This window comes from Hyperolius riggenbachi, chromosome 11, assembly GCF_040937935.1.
Source record: "Hyperolius riggenbachi isolate aHypRig1 chromosome 11, aHypRig1.pri, whole genome shotgun sequence".
NCBI classification, from domain to species: Eukaryota; Metazoa; Chordata; class Amphibia; order Anura; family Hyperoliidae; genus Hyperolius; species Hyperolius riggenbachi.
This window is the reverse complement of record NC_090656.1, coordinates 136323596-136345269: the sequence shown is the minus strand read 5'-3', so window position 1 is coordinate 136345269 and position 21674 is coordinate 136323596. Positions and strand designations below refer to the sequence as shown.

Genomic DNA, 21674 nt, shown 5'->3' with positions numbered 1-21674 from the left:
TATACAACTAGGTCACTGAAGGATGCAGTGGCCACAGTACAAGGTCACTGAAGGATGCAGAGGGCACAGCAGTGGGCACTGGATATACAACTAGGTCACTGAAGGATGCAGTGGGCACAGTACAAGGTCACTGAAGGATGCAGTGGGCACAGTACAAGGTCACTGAAGGATGCACTGGGCACAGCAGTGGGCACTGGATATACAACTAGGTCACTGAAGGATGCAGTGGGCACAGTACAAGGTCACTGAAGGATGCAGTGGCCACAGTACAAGGTCACTGAAGGATGCAGTGTGCACAGCAGTGGGCACTGGATATACAACTAGGTCACTGAAGGATGCAGTGGGCACACAAGGATGTCACACACTGTGTAATGAGATGCTCATATGCCAGCGAGCGAGCGAGCAGTGGGCACTGGGCACGGCACAAGGTCACTGACAGAATGAATGAACAGCGCTGGCAGAGAGTGGCGGCGCCGGCGGTGTGACTGGCTGCCTGCAAATAGTACAAGTGTATAACTGTCACTGGAATATACAAGTGAACACTGCAGCTGCACTAACCTGCCTGCCTGCACTCTACACACAGATAATCCCCACTCCCACTACACTGCAGCACTGAACCTGCCTGCACAGCACTACACACAGTTAAATAATCACTAGACTCCCACACTCCCACTACACTACACTGACTACAACTAACTACAGCAATCACTCACTGACTAGCTAACTGTGTACAGTATAAGAGCAGTGTTAGCAAAAAAACCGCTTTGTTTTTAACACAATAAATGCACTTGCTCAAACAACAATGGCCTGGAGATAATCCTCTCAGCACCACAGTCTAGCAAGGACAGAGCTTTTCCATCATGGCCGCCGCTTTATATTCAGGAGGGGAGGGCATAGCTCCCCTCCTGTGATTGGTTGCTAGGGCCTAGCTGGGGCACTCTGATTGGCCTGCAATGTGTCACTTCCGCATAGTTTGACGCATTTCCGCAAACCACGACTTCAGCGCCGGGTTTCACGAGCGTGAATGCGGATTTCTGTCCGCATTCACGCGTAGCCGAAGCAGATTTTCGTGGTTGAAAATCTATTCACAGCTTAGCGTGTCCGAGGCGGAATGCGTCAAAATGGTCGTGAATCCACGCGTAAGCGTGATCACGACCCGGCGGTGAGCACCACTGCCCAGACCCCCTAAAAAGGGGTATACCAAAGGGTCAGTTCCTCAGAGCACTGAGAAATTGCTCGGACTTGATGGAATTTGATAAAGAATGTAAAAATCTACATAAAAGATTCAGAGATAGGGGCTATCCCCAGAAAGTGCTGGAAGACGCGGAACTAAAAGCTAGGTCAATCGAAAGGACGGAACTTTTGTGTCCAAAGGGGAAACCAGACTCTAATTCGGGTATGACCAGGATCATTAGTACATATACTAAACAATTACCAGCCATCAAGAGAATAATTGGTGCCCACTGGCCTATCCTGCAACTAGATCGAGACCTTAGAAAATTCATTCCCCCTAATCCACAAATCACTTACAGGAGAGGAAGAAATTTGGGTGACTCATTAGTACATTCTTTCTTACCAGCAAAAACTATGAACCCGGCAGAAAAATCTAAGAAGAAGACTTGGCTGGATCATAGACTAAATGGCATGCACAAATGTGGCAAATGTAAGACCTGCCCCCATGTCATGAAGTGCAAAGAATTCATTGCCCCCAAAAATGGTCGTAAATTTGACCTACTTGATTTCTTTAATTGTGATACTGAGGGGGTCATATATGCCATACAATGTTCATGTCCCCTTATGTATATTGGAGAAACTACTAGAGCAGTGAAAATAAGGATTTTAGAACATTTAGGGGACATCAAGCACAAGAGAAATACATCTGTTGCCCGCCACTTTAATGAACAACATGGGGGTGACACTAACTCATTCAAATACTGGGTTATTCAAGATTGGCATCTGGGACCCCGTGGGGGCAACCTGGACCAAAAGTTAAAACAACTTGAATCCAGATGGATATACAGACTGGGCACCCTGAGCCCAGAAGGGCTTAATGAAGGTTTCACGTTTTCTCAGTTTTTGTGATGGACTAACCTGGTTGCGTTTCGAGCTCTGATGTCCCTTATATTTAAATACTTCATCTTCTACCTTTTAGCATGGATCACCGACATTTTTCTGTTAATGTTATATAGATATATTTTTACTCTCATTATGGATATTTTATCCATTTATGACTTACATCCACGTGTATGTGGTAATAAACATCTATAGTAGGTGCCATGGACGTGGATACTCACCTTAGGGGTTGCCAAAGCAGCTCTCCCATACCCTATCCCTTATATCCCCCTCCCCCCCCCCTTCCCTCCCCTGTATTCTCCCTATCCTCTTCCTTTTATGTGTGTCCCTCATATATCTAGAGGGGTGATGTATCTTTGCAGCCCCTCCTTCAGTATGTGATGAAGCATTGTATTATGGGGCTATGTCTACTTACAGTGGCTTTTGCCCCGGCTACATTCACAATTCTATGCCGTTCTGACAATAGAAACGGCTGTTTTTAGTATATTTTAATTGTATATTTAGTGTATTGCGATAGGACCTGGGATGGCAGCATAGCTATCTTATCACGTAACTGACAGAGTAGGTCCAGCAATATTTGCAAGTTTGTTAAGATATTATCAGCCAGATCATTTTTTAATAAAATCCAATAAACGTTAAGTTTTATTATAGAGATTCAGTATTGAGGGATATTAATGTGTGATTTACTTTAATTCAGGGTTTGTTCGATTAGTAGTGTTATATTGTAGGGCTCCTTTCTCTGTCATCAAGCTAATAAAATACAACTGTGGCGCTAAAAAAAACACAAAAAAACATTGTGTTTCACATCCATATAGGAGGCTTTGTCAAGGGTGAAAGAAATTAAATATGCCAGCATGGAAAGTGCATGACAGAAAGAACATAAACATATACAATTCAATCACAATATAGTAGCATTTTGGCTAATTATATCTAGAGGGTCGGCCCTCATTATGTTTAATTTCATCAGGTCTTATGCTTTTGTATGACTCATATCAAACAACGGCCCCTGCAGAGAGTACCACGTGAGGAGCCCAAGATGGCAGTAGTGGAAACCTGTGTCCATATGCTCATAGAGCAACAGATACTGCCTTGAATAATATCACATATATAGGCACACACCATACGGTATTTGCATTCTGTTAGTGCTGTTGGTTCTGTCACTTTCTACAGGTTCATTTGACAGGTTTAATGAAGTGTAGTGTGACACATACACCAATGAATGAATGCATCCATAACTGCTCCACAAATTTTACAATAAAGCAGTAGCATAAAAGGGAGTCTATTAAGAGAATAATGGACTGGATACATTGAAAAAGAAAACATTTGATTTATAACTGCTGGTATGAAAAGTTTTTTTTTTTTTTTCAATCTTCTTAAGGTGGTTTATTTGTGTTACAGGTTTTCCTCTGGTTTTGCATTTTATGGAATTGGAATGGACCTGCAGAATTTTGGAATAAGTATTTTCCTTCTACAGCTTATATTTGGAGGCATCGATTTACCGGCTAAGCTAGTAGGAGCTTTTGTAATGAGCTATGTGGGGCGGCGAGTAACCCAAGCAGGATCACTGATGCTGGCTGGAGTGGCATTGCTGTGTAATGCTTTCCTGCCTCAAGGTCAGTTCATCCAAGTTGAGTGGAGGCGTTTGAAATGAGTACAGGTTGTTGTGCATTGCACTGTTTGTTGTAAACAATAATGTTAACTGATAAGCTGAAAGGAACTCCAGTGTTGTCCAATATAAGTACAAGCCATCTGCCCATGGTGCCAGTTGAACAGAGTGGATCACTGCCACATTGCAACATTTTGTACACTAACCACTCCAAGTGTGTCTTTGCTGTAATCACCAAACCCAAGCATGGTGCACAAGAGGATCAAAGTGCCAGAATTAGAGGATCTGACATTGTGCAGAAGTCAGACCCCTTTTCAATCTGATAGTGGATTGGAAAGGGTTAAAGATGAAGATATATCTTACTGCTCATCATCCTCAGTGAATCAATTCAGAAACCAAAAAGGATGAATTGAATTCAAGTTGTAAGCACACAACATTACACCCATGTGGGTCAAGTTGCTGAGAGATTTACAATTTCTAGATCCATTTACAAAGCAGGGGTAAAGAGGTGCCTAGATAGAATAACATTAGGTTAAAAACCAATAAAATGTAAATAAATGAGATGGCTTACCTCAATAATGACAGTCATATGCGCAAACAAGGTTTATGTTGTACAAGCAACGTATTTCGCAGGTGCAAGCCCACTTCCTCAGGGCAATAAAATGTGCCTAAGTAGTAGTAGCCAATAGTATTGAGCGCCAGCACTTTTTATTGGCCTGAGGAAGCAGACTTGCACCTGCAAAACGCATTGCATGTGCTTAATAAACCTTGTTTTTTACATATGACTGTCGTTATTGAGGTAAGCCTACATTTTATTGGTTTGTAACCTAATTTCATTCTATCTGGGTGCCTCTTTACCCCTGCTGTGTGTTTGATACCCCCCACCTCTGTTGAGAGTGGAGGGGCCACCTCTAATTACGCATGTTTGATGCCATTGTGATACTTAGTTGGTTTTTTGATCAAGAGAGCGACTACATCCAGTCGCTCTCGGACACCCCGAGTGGAGATGGCTTTATTGCCTCCACCTGCCTCAAGTGGTTGGTTGTCCCCCCCGCATCCAACCTTTGTGAGTAGTTGTTATTTTCTCTCAATGCCATATTTGAGCTACAAACGTGGTACATTATCTGCACTCCTGTTGTCTCTGTCTCATTATCCTCTCTAGGGTTTTCGGACACCCCACCCCTCTCTATATCCATTTAGTTGTGTAAACCATAGTGTGTTTGCACCAGTCTATTTTGGTTCCCAGCAGGACCTTTATCAAGCAATTATGGTATGTGGATATATTTATCCAGATAATCCAGAAGTATTCCAGTGTAACAAAGAACATGGCAAGGAACAGACATGTGAGCAGCACATCTACCTCTTGTGGCATTTTCCTGCTCACATTTCTGTTTAGGCTGTATCTTGCCCTGTTCTTCGTTACACTGAGATATTTCTGGACTGTCTGTCTAATTATATCCTTATGTCATAATTGCTTTATAAAGGTCCTGCTGGGGACCGAAACAGACTGGTGCTGTTGCACTATGGGTTAACCAAGCGCATGGATCTATAAATTAAACTCCCACTGATACCACTAGGATTATCCTCAGTGAAATACAGTGGTTTGCAAAAGTATTCGGCCCCCTTGAAGTTTTCCACATTTTGTCACATTACTGCCACAAACATGAATCAATTTTATTGGAATTCCACGTGAAAGACCAATACAAAGTGGTGTACACGTGAGAAGTGGAACGAAAATCATACATGATTTCAAAATTGTTTTACAAATCAACAACCGCAAAGTGGGGTGTGCATAATTATTCAGCCCCCTTTGGTCTGAGTGCAGTCAGTTGCCCATAGACATTGCCTGATGAGTGCTAATGACTAAATAGAGTGCACCTGTGTGTAATCTAATGTCAGTACAAATACAGCTGCTCTGTGACGACCTCAGAGGTTTTCTAAGAGAATCTTGGGCGCAACAACACCATGAAGTCCAAATAACACATCAGACAGGTCAGGGATCAAGTTATTGAGAAATATAAAGCAGACTTAGGCTACAAAAATATTTCCAAAGCCTTGAACATCCCAAGGAGTACTGTTCAAGCGATCATTCAGAAATGGAAGGAGTATGACACAACTGTAATCCTACAGACTAGGCTGTCCACCTAAACTCACAGGCCGAACAAGGAGTGCGCTGATCAGAAATGCAGTCAAGAGGTCCATAGTGACTCTGGATGAGCTGCAGAGATCTACAGCTCAGGTGGGGGAATCTGTCCATAGGACAACTATTAGTCGTGCACTGCACAAAGTTGGCCTTTATGGAAGAGTGGCAAGAAGAAAGCCATTGTTCACAGATAAGCATAAGAAGTCCCATCTGCAGTTTCCCACAAGCCTTGTGGGGGACACAGCAAACGTTGAAGAAGGTGCTCTTTTCAGATGAGACCAAAATGGAACTTTTTGGCCAAAATGCAAAACGCTATGTGTGGCGGAAAACTAACACTGCACATCATTCAGAACACACCATCCCACTGTCAAATATGGTGGTGGCAGCATCATGCTCTAGGGGTGCTTCTCTTCAGCAGGGGCAGGGAAGCTGGTCAGAGTTGATGGGAAGATGGATGGAGCCAAATACAGGGCAATCTTGGAAGAAAACCTCTTGGAGACTGCAAAAGACTTGAGACTGGGCCGGAGGTTCACCTTCCAGCAGGACAACGACCCTAAACATAAAGCCAGGGCAACAATTGAATTGTTTTAAAACAAAACATATCCATGTGTTAGAATGGCCCAGTCAAAGTCCAGATCTAAATCCAATCGAGAATCTGTGGCAAGATCTGAAAGCTGCTGTTCACAAACGCTGTCCATCTAATCTGACTGAGCTGGAGCTTTTTTGCAAAGAAGAATGGGCAAGGATTTCAGTCTCTAGATGTGCAAAGCTGGTAGAGACATACCCTAAAAGACTGGCAGCTGTAATTGCAGCAAAAAGTGGTTCTACAAAGTATTGACTCAGGGGGCTGAATAATTACGCACACACCCTCTTTGCAGTTATTGATTTGTAAAAAATGTTTGGAATCATGTATGATTGTCGTTCCACTTGTCACGTGTACACCACTTTGTATTGGTCTTTCACGTGGAATTCCAATAAAATTGATTCATGTTTGTGGCAGTAATGCGACAAAATGTGGAAAACTTCAAGGGGGCCGAATACTTTTGCAAACCACTGTATATGTTTATGGCCAGCTGTATTTATGGCTAGCTGTAGGGAGGAAGTTTTCAATGGTGCAACTGGTGTCATTGTAGAAGCCGTGAGTCAACAAGTAAGGTAGCTAAGAGTATCTTCTCTAAGCCAAATTACTCCTATTGAATCTTTTAAAGTGGTCTGAAAGTCAGCATTTCTACTTTGGTCTAAAAGATTCCTTACAGCTTTAAAGCTACTATAACAGAAAAAAAATTGTATCTAAACATCTCTGAAATGGTTAAACAAAGCACTTTGTCCTGCTATTCAGCTTCAAATCTGCATCCAGACTGGAGATAACAGTATCTTTGTTTACATTCCAGTGTTGTTACATTGTGTGTAAACACAGTGTAACAACTGAAAATGAGATCTCTGCTTCAGGCACACACATGGTTCAGAACAGCTCATTAGAAGATTTTAATATATAATCAAAAGCATTTGGAATAAAATGCAATGGCAGCTTTCAGGACAAGATAAACTACACTTTGGAAACTTGTGATTTGTAGACAAAAAATATGACTTGTGCACTAAAGCAAATATGATAACTGTATGAGTAAGAAAAAGTAGGAAAACACATTTTTATTGAATGTTATGTTTCAGACCACTTTAATGTGACAAAAACATAACTGCAGCCCTATTAGTAAAAAATGCCTTCCTTCTACATTGCCTTTCAGATCTGAAAACTGCACGAATGGTTTTAGCTGCTCTGGGCAAAGGCTGTATGGCCTCATCATTTTGCTGTGCTTACCTGTATTCTAGTGAGCTGTTTCCGACTGTTATCAGGTATGGTCAAGGAGTAAGAAAACTATTATTACCTGATGAGGAGGTGTATGGGGCATGTACAGTAAAGAGGATACACAGCAGGCATAAGGAAAATCTCTGAAGACAAATTACTTCAATACACTCATTTGTTCAGTGAGTAAAGGAGACTTTTGCCAGACTACTTAGCCACCTTTACACAGCACGATATGGGTTAATAGTAATTACACATCCATCCTGAATTTTTCAAAGTTCTACATTAAAATTAAGGTAATTTTTATTTTTTTTCCTTTAAATTTAAGTGAAACATTTTTCAGAGGTGTTTAAGAAATGGAGAAAGCGATTTTTATTTTCATCACTGTAAAAAGGGAGCAAGGTTTTTAGTGAGTACCCATATAGACCTGTATGGTGAACTTCAATTAATGGAAGGATATTTGAGAAGTTGCTAAGGGACCATGTCTAGCCTCCACCTGGCTACACCTCTCAGTGCCGTCAAGATGACCGCTTAGAGATGTGCTAAGCAAATACATTAAAAACCACATGAAAACATCAACATTTCACTACAACATATCTTTACAATATATCCTAAAGAACCATCTTGCATTCTTGCTTGATTCCGAAATTGCACTCTCCATGTTTACCCCAATCAGGGTGAGCACATTTCAGAATATAGCAAGAATGCAGGCTGGTTTTTATACACACTTGTTTGACTATGAGGCACTTTGCAGATGATTATGGGCAACGTTGTTAATCGGCATGATTTTCCTGTATAAATCTTTGGTTGTTACGATAAAAAATGTCAGTTAAATGTATCATATAGGAGACACACACAGTGATATTTGAGCAGTGAAATTAAGTTTATTGGATTTACAGAAAGTGTGCAATAATTGTTTAAACAAAATTAGTCAGGTGCATAAATTTGGGCACCACAAAAAAAGAAATGAAATCAATATTTAGTAGATCCTCCTTTTGCAGAAAGTACAGCCTCTAAATGCTTCATGTAGGTTCCAATGAGAGTCTGGATTCTGGTTGAAGGTTACAAAACATCTCTAGCTCATTCAGGTTTGATGGCTTCCGAGCATGGACAGCTCTCTTTAACTCACACTACAGATTTTCAATTATATTCAGGTCTGGGGACTGAGATAGCCATTCCAGAACATTGTACTTGTTCCTGTACATGAATGCCTTAGTGCATTTTGAGCAGTGTTTAGGGTCGTTGTTTTGTTGAAAGATCCAGCCCCGGCACAGCTTTAGCTTTGTCACTGATTCCTGGACATTGGTCTCCAGTTTCTGCTAATACTGAGTGGAATCCATGCGTCCCTCAACTTTGACAAGATTCCCAGTCCCTGTACTGGCCACACAGCCCCGCAGCATGATGGAACCACCACCATATTTTACTGCATGTAGCAGGTGTTTTTCTTGAAATGCTGTATTGTTTTTCATCCATGCATAATGCCCCTTCTTATGCCCAAATAACTAAATTTTAGTTTCAGCAGTCCACAGCACCTTATTCCAAAATAAAGCTGGCTTGTCCAGATGTGCTTTAGCATACCTCAAGTGGCTCTGTTTGTGCTGTGGGTGGAGAAAAGGCTTCCTCTGCATACAGCATCTCCTTGTGTAAAGTGTGCCAAATGGTTGAACGATGCACAGTGACTCCATCTGCAGCAAGATGATGTTGTAAGTCTTTGGTGCTGGTATGTGGGTTGACTATTCTTACCATTCATCACTTCTGTTTACCCGAGATTTTTCTTGGTCTGCCACTTCGAGCCTTAACTTGAACTGAGCCTGTGGTCTTCCATTTCCTCAATATGTTCCTAACTGTGGAAACAGACAGCTAAAATCTCTAAAACAGCTTTCTGTATCCTCCCCTTAAACCATGATGATGAACAATCTTTGTCTTCAGGTCATTTGACAGTTGTTTTGAGACCCCCATGTTGCTACTCTTCAGAGAAATTTAAAAGAGGAGTATGATGAAACGCGGAAAAGCCGCCGTCTCTCAAGGTGAGGCGGCTGTTTCCGCGTCCAGTATGGCGTCACAACGCGGAAAAAACGCCGCTTGCCGCATAGGCAGAGCGGTGGAATCCGCATTGGGAACGGCGGAATCCGCATTGGGAGCGGCGGAATCCGCATTGGAGGCGGCGAACTTGCCGCATGGCAGTGTCCCTGGCAAAGGGGCTGAGCGTGGGGAAGCCGCCGCTGGTGTAGTGAGCGGTGCGGCGGCTCCCACGCCCGGTCCAATGGATACATTGCAAGACAGTACTGGTGTGGCTGGGACTGATAGTCCACCAAGATTCAGAGTGACACGCGCGCGCGTGCAGAGGCAGAGCTTATATAACAGCCAGAAGTGAGTCAGCTGACCAGGCTGGTCAGCTGACGTTTTCCACAACTCTCATTGGTCCAGCAATTAGGGAGGGGCCTGGAGAGTGTTCTGGTATATATACTGCTGGCTGTTCAGTTGCTGGTTGTCTGGTGTTGCGAACACATACGTGGGAGCACTCAGACCTGTAGTCAGATCCTTAAGTGTGCCGGGACCAGCTGGAGCTGTAATCCTACACTTAGCTAGATTATGTTGATAGCTTAAAGTACTAGTTTGATTGTGATTATCTGTTATGACCCTTTGCCTGCCTGACTATCCTCCTGAATCCTGATGTTGTACCTCGATATTTCTGATACCCTGTTGCCGAACCCCGGCTCGTCCTTAGACTCTGCTTCTGCCTCCTGATCTTGTACCCCGATATTTCTGATACCCTGTTGCCTAACCCTGCCTGTACTTAGACTCCGCCTCTGCCTTCTGAATCTGTACTTTATCTGTCCGTCTGTTATGATCTGGCTTGTCCGACCTCGAGAACCGACCTTACTATTGGAGGCGGTTCCCAGTCCTGTTAGTGACTCTTCCTCCTGAGTGTCACTTTCGGACTAAACCTTCCTACTCTCTGCTTGACTCCTCCCGCCTTGGAGAGTTCAGGTCTTCGGAAGGGAGCCGTGCAGTATTCCTCACTGCACTGAGGCCCAGTCCTCTTGTGTTAATGTTACACCAAACACTACACTCTACTCAGGTGAACAGAGGTTAGCTGGTATATTGGATTATCGGTGATACTGCAGATCACTTATAATCTGGTATACATCTGTATTCCCAGTGATACTGCAGATCACCGGTAATCAGATCCTCTCTGTGCTTCACCGTTCGTTACAAGGAGGAAATCGTATAATTGGACCCCTTAAATACTCTTTCTTATAATTGAATTCACCTGTGTATGTAGGTCAGGGGTCACTGAGCTTACCAAGCCAATTTGAGTTCCAATAATTAGTGCTAAAGGTTTTGGAATCAATAAAATTTGTGCACCTGCCTAGTTTTATTTAAGCAATTATTGCACACTTTCAGTAAATGCAATAAACTTCATTTCAATTTTCAAATATCACTGTGTGTGTCTCCGATATGATATATTTTACTGACATTTTTTTTTTATCATAACCAACAATTTATACAGGAAAATCATGATTGTCACAGGAGCCCTAGTGGCTGACCACACTTAGCCCTCTAAACGGTGCCAGCGCACAGATCGTGCGAACTCTGGTCACAGTCAATGCGCAGGAACCGTTAAGAATTAGCCGCAGACAACTCAGAAGGGAGCCTGTGAGACACAGGTGATTACAACTTCACCCACTGGTTCAGAGTAAACTGCCACCACCGCGGTTATCATGGGACCGTGGAGCCCACTAACTGACTGACTAATCCTGCGAATAAAACGGTTAAACACACGATATTCTGTCTAGCCAACAATAAACAAACAGTAGCGTATCTTCAGAGACCTGGGATCAGTTCTGTGTGTGCTGATAAGCAGGGTAGCGGACAGTGAATGACTTGGAGAAAGTCGTTTATTCACGCAATATAAATAATTAATATATACAGACAATTATTAAAATCACAATTATTAAGACAGTAATAGCCAGTATGAAATAAAAAGGGAGAAAATACTTATGGTTTGTGGAAATATGTCCTTTGTGGGAAAATCAGAAAGTTCAAGCAAAACGGTTTCAATCAAAGTTCAGCAGAATTCTTTGTTCCAGGTTACAGAAGATGGCCAATCAAGATGGCCGCCAGCACATGTTCCTTTGTTTCAGAGCTTCATTCAAAGTTCAGCAAAATGGCCACCAGCCCTATGTCCTCTGAGCTGGCAGCAGGATGTTCTCATATGGATGGAATGGGAGGACTTCCTTCCCAGGCAGCTCATTCACTTTTAATGGAGCTGAGATCAGAGGCGGGCTTCCAGAGTCGGCCCCCAGGCCGGACTATGGTAATCACATCTGGGCAGGGGCTTTAGCAACCTCATAATCCTGACATGTTCCCTAGGCAGACCTGCGCGGCCGGCACACAAATAATAATTACATATTCTCGATCCCCAGAACCTACCGATTAATATGATATCAAACTTGGGCATGTTTGCATGCCCGGCTAAAAAACGGTGGAATTCCCCGAGTTCTGATTCTGCCAGTGGCCCCAATTTAATATCAAAATACTCACAGGATCCGGACCAGCAGAAGGATATAACTCCCACAGCTCTCCGATGTATGATACTTCTAAAACATGCATAAAGATCATAACTCTATGTTTCCCTGTCCTGGCTGAATGGTTCCGCTAAGTCTGCCCCCTGCTGGGATTAGCTTCCTTGGCTCTGAAAAGACTCCTGGTTTGTTAATTAACATCTGAGTGTTACCCCTCTGGCTTCATTAGCAAGTCACAGGGCACAGGCTTCATGAAAAGAACTCTGCTAACTACTCCCCTGAAGACAGCAGAGACTCCCCAGGCTGGACTGCCTGGTGTCCACAGACACGAGATTCTGATTGGGGCAGCGCAACGACAACCGAGGCAGGAAGTCGATTGCGGCTGCGTTTTCTGCGCACTGACGGCTCGTCCGTCACACCTCCCCTTTCCGATGCTGTGTAGGGGGTTGTCACCAAGACATCCTCCGTAGCAGCCATTGGCGCTGTTGGGTCTAGTTCCCCCTGACACCGGGACAGCCCATCAGCGTGCTGGTGTCGGCTGCCGGGACGGCGGGGAACCCCATTGGCACCTGCGGCTCGGTTCACCTGGACAGGTCGCTGTCCGCTACCCTCAGGGTTAACCCGACATGGACCGTTCTGGACAGGGCGTTTGCGCCACTGCAGTCGGACGTGGTGTCTGCCGGGACTGCTGACAACGGGCAGTGGGTTGGTTAGGTCAACAGCCAGCCCACGCAGGGTTCCCCTGCTAAGTGGCTGTGGACCTAAGGGAACCCCGCGGGAATCCCTGGACCTTCCCAGCTCCTGACAGACGGCACATGCTCTGCAGTAGTTTGCTACATCCTTGTTCATCCGGGGCCAATAAAACTGTTTCCGAATACCGGCAAGTGTCTTGCGGACACCTGAGTGTCCTGTCAGAGGATTACCATGTGCAGATTTCAGCACATGTCCCCTGAACGCACTCGGGACCACAAGCCATTTGGTATTCGCATGTGATATACCGGTAGGGGGCTGTACAGACTCGCTGTACAGTCTCCCACCTTCCCAGTACACCTTGAAAGCGGCCCCGTCTGCGAGGGGCTCAGCGGCTTGCTGCCTGAGCACCTCCAGGCTTGGGTCACTTTGTAGTGCGGCTGAGAATACGGCGCTGTCAGTTTCAGCCAACTGGCTCATGTCACACGAGGCCAGCGGCTGAAAGGTCTCATCCCTGCGGTCAGAGGAGGGGGAGGAGGCCGGAACCCCCTCCACCTGTTCTGAGCTCGGGTTCTGAGGAGTGCAGCTGCGCGGTACTGCTAGCACAGGTACACTGTCAGAATGGCACAGACGGACATTACTCAAATCATCATTGCATGCAGTAATGACATTGACAGGTATAGACATTTTTTCATTACAGACAGGTTGTACAGTAAACTCAGGTACAGTTACAGCATCATCACAACAGACAGTCTGTACATCAAACTCAGGTGCCTTTGAAGCAGGCACTATTGAACCTGGTACCCTTGAACTGGGCACATTCAACCCGCCTCCCCCTGGTGCTCCCCCAAGTGTATAAAGTACCTGGTGGTGGGTGGAGAGTTCGTCTCCTTCCGTGAGCGACAAGGCGGTCGTGGCAGGTTCATAGTAGGACACAAGCTTGCCCAAATCAGTCCCCAGCAACACAGGGACTGGGAGATCCTTCATAACCCCAACAACCCTTTCGTGGATCCCTAATCCCCAATCCAGCTTCACTGTCGCGTGGGCTATGTGAAAAAGGGTGCCCTCTACTCCAGTAAGGGCAAGGGATCGGCTGGAGCTGATGCTCTCCTTTGGCACAAGGTGTCAGTGAACTAACGTGATGTCAGCTCCGGTGTCTCGAAATCCGGTGACAACTTTGCCGTTCACTCTAACAAGTTGCTGCTGGTCGGTTCGGTCGCGGATTTCCTTTCCGCGGGCAAACAGGACAAAATCTGATGATCCAGGCTGTGGTTCGCTGGCGGGTTGCCTCTGCTGTGGGTGAGGTGCAGGTGATGCAGATGATCCAGGTGCTGGTGGTGTCTGTCTCCGCTCCGGACAGTCGAATTTCATGTGTCCGGGCTGGCGGCAGTAGTGACAGGTGACCTCTCCAGGCGCTGCAGGCCTGGGTGCAGCAGCTGCGCTGGGTGGCCTCTGTGGCGGACGGCTCACAGGGGCAGGAGGGTCTGCCGAGGTATTGGGCTGACCTCCTCTCCAGCTGGATGGGACAGTTCTGCGGGTATCAGCCACCCGGGTAGTTGCAAAAGTCTCAGCAAGGTCTGCAGCGACAGTGGCTGAAGCCGGCCTGCGTTCTAACACAAACTGTCGTACATCAGCAGGGCAAATGTTCAGAAATTGTTAGAGGACTATCAAGTCCTCCAGGACATCATAAGACCCTTTGGTGAGGCCTAGTGTCCACTGGCGGAGTGTGGTGAGCAAGCTGCTGACCACATCTCGGTACGAATCAGAAGACTTTTTCTGCCAGGCCCTGAACTTTTTCCGATAGGCTTCTGGCGTCAGCTTGTACTTAGTAATGATAGCGTCTTTTATAGCAGCATAATCATTATCCTTCTCCGCAGGCAATTCTGCGAAGGCATCAAGCGCTTTGTAGCGCAGCAAAGGTGTCAGATGTCTGGCCCACTGGTCTTGGGACAGACGATACTGACGGCATGCTTTTTCAAAAGACCGCAAAAACAAGTCAATGTCTGTGTCTTTTTCAATATTAGCAAATTTAAATTTTGCACTTACGGGTGGTGCAGCTCCTTCAGCAGGGAGGCTGGGCGGTGAACTCCGGCTGGCCTGTTGAACCTTTGCCATGTTGAGCTCATGCTGTCGTCTCTCCCGCGCCTCTGCAGATTGGCGTTCCCGTTCCTCTCGTGCCTCTCGCTTTTGCTCCGCCATGTACTGCAGGTACTTGTCCAGGTCAGTCTCCATCAGCTTTTGTAATGCCTGCTGCATTACCGGGTCAGCACCCATGGACAGTCCAGTACTGTCCGGTTCCAGGCGAGTACTTTCAGAAACTCTGGGGTTGGGGTCCACACTGACATTCTCCTGCGTAACTGTTGATGCAGGGCCCTCAGGATGCACAACCTCTGTACGGTCAGGAGTCTCAGTCTCTGGTTCCCCTAGACTGTCAGATGGGCTGGTATCCACTTCAGCGGACACTCCCGGCTCCCGCAGTTGCTGGGCATCCCATCTGGACAAGTCTGCTATCAGGTCCCGTTTGTTCTTGCGGAGGATGCCAATGCCCCTCTCTTCGCAAAGATTTTCCAGGTCTGCTAGGCACATGTTCTGGTAGTTCCCGGACATTTCCATGCCAAATAAAATAAAACTTTTGGGGTGGGGTACTGGCTACACAGTCTCTCTGTATATATAAAAAATATATTGCCTTCCAGCTACACCAACGAATTAGTTCGTTTCTTGATAGCGCTAGCGCTATCGTAGATACTTTCAGCACAACACAGGTCCCAACCGCTGCCTAACACTGTCACAGGAGCCCTAGTGGCTGACCGCACTTAGCCCTCTAAACGGTGCCAGCGCACAGATCGTGCGAACTCTGGTCGCAGTCAATGCGCAGGAACCGTTAAGAATTAGCCGCAGACAATTCAGAAGGGAGCCTGTGAGACACGGGTGATTACAACTGCACCCACTGGTTCAGAGTAAACTGCCACCACCGCGGTTATCATGGGACCGTGGAGCCCACTAACTGACTGACTAATCCTGCGAATAAAACGGTTAAACACACGATATTCTGTCTAGCCAACAATAAACAAACAGTAGCGTATCTTCAGGGACCTGGGATCAGTTCTGTGTGTGCTGATAAGCAGGGTAGCGGACAGTGAATGACTTGGAGAAAGTCGTTTATTCACGCAATATAAATAATTAATATATACAGACAATTATTAAAATCACAATTATTAAGACAGTAATAGCCAGTATGAAATAAAAAAGGAGAAAATACTTATGGTTTGTGGAAATATGTCCTTTGTGGGAAAATCAGAAAGTTCAAGCAAAACGGTTTCAATCAAAGTTCAGCAGAATTCTTTGTTCCAGGTTACAGAAGATGGCCAATCAAGATGGCCGCCAGCACATGTTCCTTTGTTTCAGAGCTTCATTCAAAGTTCAGCAAAATGGCCACCAGCCCTATGTCCTCTGAGCTGGCAGCAGGATGTTCTCATATGGATGGAATGGGAGGACTTCCTTCCCAGGCAGCTCATTCACTTTTAATGGAGCTGAGATCAGAGGCGGGCTTCCAGAGTCGGCCCCCAGGCCGGACTATGGTAATCACATCTGGGCAGGGGCTTTAGCAACCTCATAATCCTGACATGTTCCCTAGGCAGACCTGCGCGGCCGGCACACAAATAATAATTACATATTCTCGATCCCTAGAACCTACCGATTAATATGATATCAAACTTGGGCATGTTTGCATGCCCGGCTAAAAAACGGTGGAATTCCCCGAGTTCTGATTCTGCCAGTGGCCCCAATTTAATATCAAAATACTCACAGAATCCGGACCAGCAGAAGGATATAACTCCCACAGCTCTCCGATGTATGATACTTCTAAAACATGCATAAAGATCATAACTCTATGTTTCCCTATCCTGGCTGAATGGTTCCGCTAAGTCTGCCCCCTGCTGGGATTAGCTTCCTTGGCTCTGAAAAGACTCCTGGTTTGTTAATTAACATCTGAGTGTTACCCCTCTGGCTTCATTAGCAAGTCACAGGGCACAGGCTTCATGAAAAGAACTCTGCTAACTACTCCCCTGAAGACAGCAGAGACTCCCCAGGCTGGACTGCCTGGTGTCCACAGACACGAGATTCTGATTGGGGCAGCGCAACGACAACCGAGGCAGGAAGTCGATTGCGGCTGCGTTTTCTGCGCACTGACGGCTCGTCCGTCACAATGATGATTAACAATGTTGCCCAAACCTTTGCATCCCACTCTATATATGCAAATATACAGCATGATTTATTTTGAAGGTGGCTAGTTTCACACAGGATTTGCAGATTGTGTGGGGTTGATTGCGAATTACGATATAGTAAAAGTATACACCTATAGCTGGTCCTTAACAGATATAACAGACCAAAAAAAAATTATAAAACATTAGGCATGAATTAAATATGGTACATATACATTTTATGGGCATATGATTACAATAATAGGTAGAGTGTAAATGTTGAGTTACTGATCTAAAAAGCACACTTGTCAATGACTTTTCTGGTTGTACCTTCTGGCGAATGGAAAATTATAGTGACCGAGACAACTGTGCAAGAAGCATTTTCATAAAGGTTAGAGATGTCAGGCTCTATATTTCTAGTTACACAATTTTTTAATGATACATGCTGATGTACAGAAGTCTTCATTGGAGATTGTAAACTGTGTGGGACATTTCTTACAGGCAGAGTGGAATGGGAGCTGTTGGGATGAAAGCTCGGATGGGCTCCATGGTTGCTCCATTGGTGCTGATGTTGTCAGAGATTTCTCCTATTTTTGCACCAGCAATTTACGGAGGTGCAGCAATATTATCTGGAGCTGCAGCTGCATTTTTAAATGAAACTTGTAATCAGCAACTGCCAGATACTATAGAAGAAGTTGAAGCCAGGTAAGATGTCTGTAAAATGATGGCATTTTTCAAACAGATATTTCATTTACTGACCTCTAAACATATTCTCTAGGCTGAACAGTAATGTAAAAAAGTATATATATATATATATATATATATATATATATATATATATATATATATATATATATATATATATATATATATATATATATATATATATATATATATACTATAACAATACCAGTTGCCTGACAGTCCTGCTGATCATCTGTCTCCAATACTTTTATTAGTTCCATAGGCCCTGAACAAACATGCAGATTAGATGTTTCTGAGTTCTGACAAAAATCTGACAAGCTTAGTCACATGCTTGTTTCAGGTGTGTGATTCAGACACCACTAAAGCCAAAGAGAACTGCAGGACTGCCAGGCAACTGGTAGTGTTTAAAGGGAGATGAATATAGAAGTGTAATGCCTGGTAGATCTCTTCTGTTTTCTTTCAGCCACTATACCCCAATCTATTGCCGTAGCTCTGAGCTCGGCCCACGTCTTCACCTATAGACAAGCCCCCGATTGAACAGGACACGGAATATGTCTCCTGACTTCGGTTACACCAGGTCTTACCGTGCAAGGTATAGCGGCTGAGGCCGAGAAAACCCGAGTACCACCAGAGCAAACAAGACTATGCAGCTGGGTGATATTAGGTAGTAGATCGGAATGCTCTTGTGGAGGAAGTACACAGATCACACCAGGAGCTATGAACAAGGAAGCAAGATTGCTCAGAGCGACCACAGCTCTGAGCTTCCGATAACCGCCACAATAAACAAAACATAATGGTTGCTCGGTGCGACCGCAGCACTGAGCATCTGATGTCCACCACACTGATTAACAAGGACAGACAACAGACAGATAGACGGAATACTTGCCAGTAGGCCTGAACGATTTTAGGAAAAGATTGAATTGCACGATTTCTGTCAGAAATTGCGCTTTCGATTCGATTCACGATTTTCTGCAAAATCGAGCTTAAGCATGTGCCTCTTCGTCTGCGCAAAGGAGGCGGAGCAGAGCTGTGATAAATTCTAAGCCCAAACAAATAGACAGTAGGTCAAAATAAAAAAAAATTAGACCAAGTCGAGGGGGTGGGGAGTTATCATGCCACTGTCCCTTGATTCCCCATGCAGTACATATTACTATGCTGGGGGTGTGTGCTTGGGATAAAAGCCATGTCACAGAGGCGGTGGGGACGGTTAATGTCAGGTGTGGGATAGGTAGCGTAAAGGTAAGCCGTGAGGGGGGGAGTTTGCGCTGATACACATCCATCTTGCACTCAGCACTTACACACACACACATCTACACACACACACACACACACACACTTCTCCATCTTGCAGCACTCACTGATACACACACATACACACTTATCCAGCACTCACTGATACACACATCCTGCAGCACACACTAATATGTGCACACACACAATCAAACTTCTCCAGCACTCACTGATACACACATACTGAAACACACACAGTCATGCATTCAGTCTTGCTTACTCAATCTCCCCCATGCTGTGCAGCTCCATCCACATGCTCTCTTCTCCTGTACTTCGGCAATGAAGGGGGAGGGAATTCCTTCTCTGCTCCCAGATTTCATGGGAACTGTTGAATAAGGGGGGAGGAAAACTCGTCCATTCATTAGCTAAATAGCCTTTGTCTCTCCCCTGGTCTGCAGAAATAAACAATCTGCCGAGGAAAGTGTCACATTAGCGAGAGCGAGAGCCTGAGCCGCTCTTGCAGCAGGGCTGATGACGTAGAAGGGGGAGGAGGGGGAACTAGGCAGAAGCCAGAAGGAAAGATAAGCTGCCGCGGGGAGTGAGAGCCGCTGCTGGTTTACACACAGAGCTGCGCACAGCGGGAGGGCACAGGTCTGGTGGAATATCGGCAAAAATCATCATCTCCGTGATCGCGATTTCGATATTAAAACGATAAATCGTTCAGGCCTACTTGCCAGCTAACAAGACACAATGGTTGCTCAGTGTGACCGCAGCACTGAACATCTGATGTCCACCACACTGATTAACAAGGACAGACAACAGACAGACAGACGGAATGCTTGTCAGCTAACAAGACACAATGGTTGCTCAGTGCGACCGCAGCACTGAGCAACAACAGACAGACAGAATGCTTGCCAGCTAACAAGACACAATGGTTACTCAGTACAACTGCAGCACTGAGCATCTAATGTCCACCACACTGAGGCAACAGAGAGACAGATGGAATGTTTGCCAATCTAATCACTGCTCCAGCGATAGCAAACATCCACACTGGCACGGGCAAGACAAACAAGTAGGAGCGTAACTAATAGCAACCACAGCCTATAGTTACATTCACAGGAACCGGACAAGCAAGAATCCTACCAGTCACCAACCTGGTGAAGGCAGTCTTCAAACTGTTAGGATAGGAAAAGACTTCAATGTACCCCCGCGGGTGCAGTGAACATCCAAGCAGGCAAAGCAAGGTAATGCAATACAATATTCAAACTTTACACAAGGAGCCCAGCAATCAACTATGGCAAAGCTGAACGCTATGATGGGCAAGGTGTGAGAGAAGAAGCAGGCTTTTCTATGGACATCAGCCAATGAGAGCAGACATGGAAATTCCCACACAGCTGAATGGTAATTACGCAATCCTGTGTTAGGCTGATTGAAGGCCGCAAGCTGTCTGTGAATGGAAAGGACTCTCATTACAAATGCATGCCAAATTATGCAACCACATGCATGTAAGAAATCCACAGCTCAACTGCAGCAAGCCATAGGTGGATTCATACAACACCCTGAGCAACTCTGAACTGCAGTGTGACTGCAGATAGCAATGAGACTCATTGCGAATACAATCAAAAACTAAGCAACCGAATGCAGGTAGAAAAATAACAACTGCTCGGTTGCAGCGCCACTGCAACTGACAGGACATGCTACAGGAGGGATCATTATAAAAAGCCTCTTTATACATTTCATTTCAGGTTCCTTTTAAATATAAGAAATTCTTCAGTGTAAAAAGTATCCAACAAAATGGAAAACCAGACTGCAGGTAAACTGACACATTTATGATATAGGAGCTGTGTTGGTTTTCTAGTTTTCTAAAGGAAGCCAACAAGGGAGGAAGGTTTGGGTGCCCATAGGTGGGCAGAGCTGTCATCAATAAGGGTATTCAGTGAAAGATGTCCTTTTATACAAACCAAATAGGTCGGACTATTCAAGATATTAGTTCTCACACATCTAATGAAACAAAGCAGTAGCTACACAATGAAAGATGTACACCTTTTTTTTCTATAGAAAAAGTAAGATTTGGTGCTCCGTCACTCACTATCTCCTTCTAGTAGCTACATAGCTCCACTGTCACATCACTTACTGTAATCATGTATGCCAGCCTGCTGTGGCTAGATGGGCACATTTAGAGCTTCTGGATACCATTTGATTCTGGATTTTCTTAACAAAGCTTGACCAACAGGTAGTAGAAACCACCCACTTATTTTCAACCCAGATCCATTAATTTAACCATAATTAACTATATTCTGTATAGAGCAGAGCACTTTCTTTACCATTTTTTTCCCATGCTGTAGAAAAAAGCTGGATGAGACGTGGTATGAATAAGGCACATATTCAAATCTAATGACACATTCATATCAGGATGGGAAATCCCAATACTTCAGTCCTCCTTTTGGATCAATGCAATAATGTGATGCCATATTTCCTACTTTCACATCAATGAAATAATGTGAGTAATGATGGCCCAAATGGTTCGCATTCAAACTTATTCACGCGAACATCAGTGGTTTGCGTTCGTGGTCGAACGCAAACTTCATGTGAGTTTGACCCGCCCCCTATAGTACATCATTGGGCTAAACTCTGACCCTTTACATCACAGCTGCCTTTTATAAAAGGCAGCTGCGTCTGCCATTTTCTAACTCTGTGT

At 44.9% G+C, this 21674-nt stretch overlaps 1 protein-coding gene across 1 annotated transcript in view; it reads left to right on the top strand.

Annotated features, from left to right (window-relative positions):
* Positions 1 to 21674, top strand: part of LOC137538790 (solute carrier family 22 member 20-like) — a 151166-nt gene that overhangs the window by 116775 nt on the left and 12717 nt on the right. Inside the window, exons 7-9 of the mRNA XM_068261110.1 lie at positions 3472 to 3686; positions 7565 to 7673; positions 17543 to 17746. Coding sequence (XP_068117211.1) covers positions 3472 to 3686; positions 7565 to 7673; positions 17543 to 17746 — 528 coding nt within the window. The remainder of the gene's footprint in view (positions 1 to 3471; positions 3687 to 7564; positions 7674 to 17542; positions 17747 to 21674) is intronic.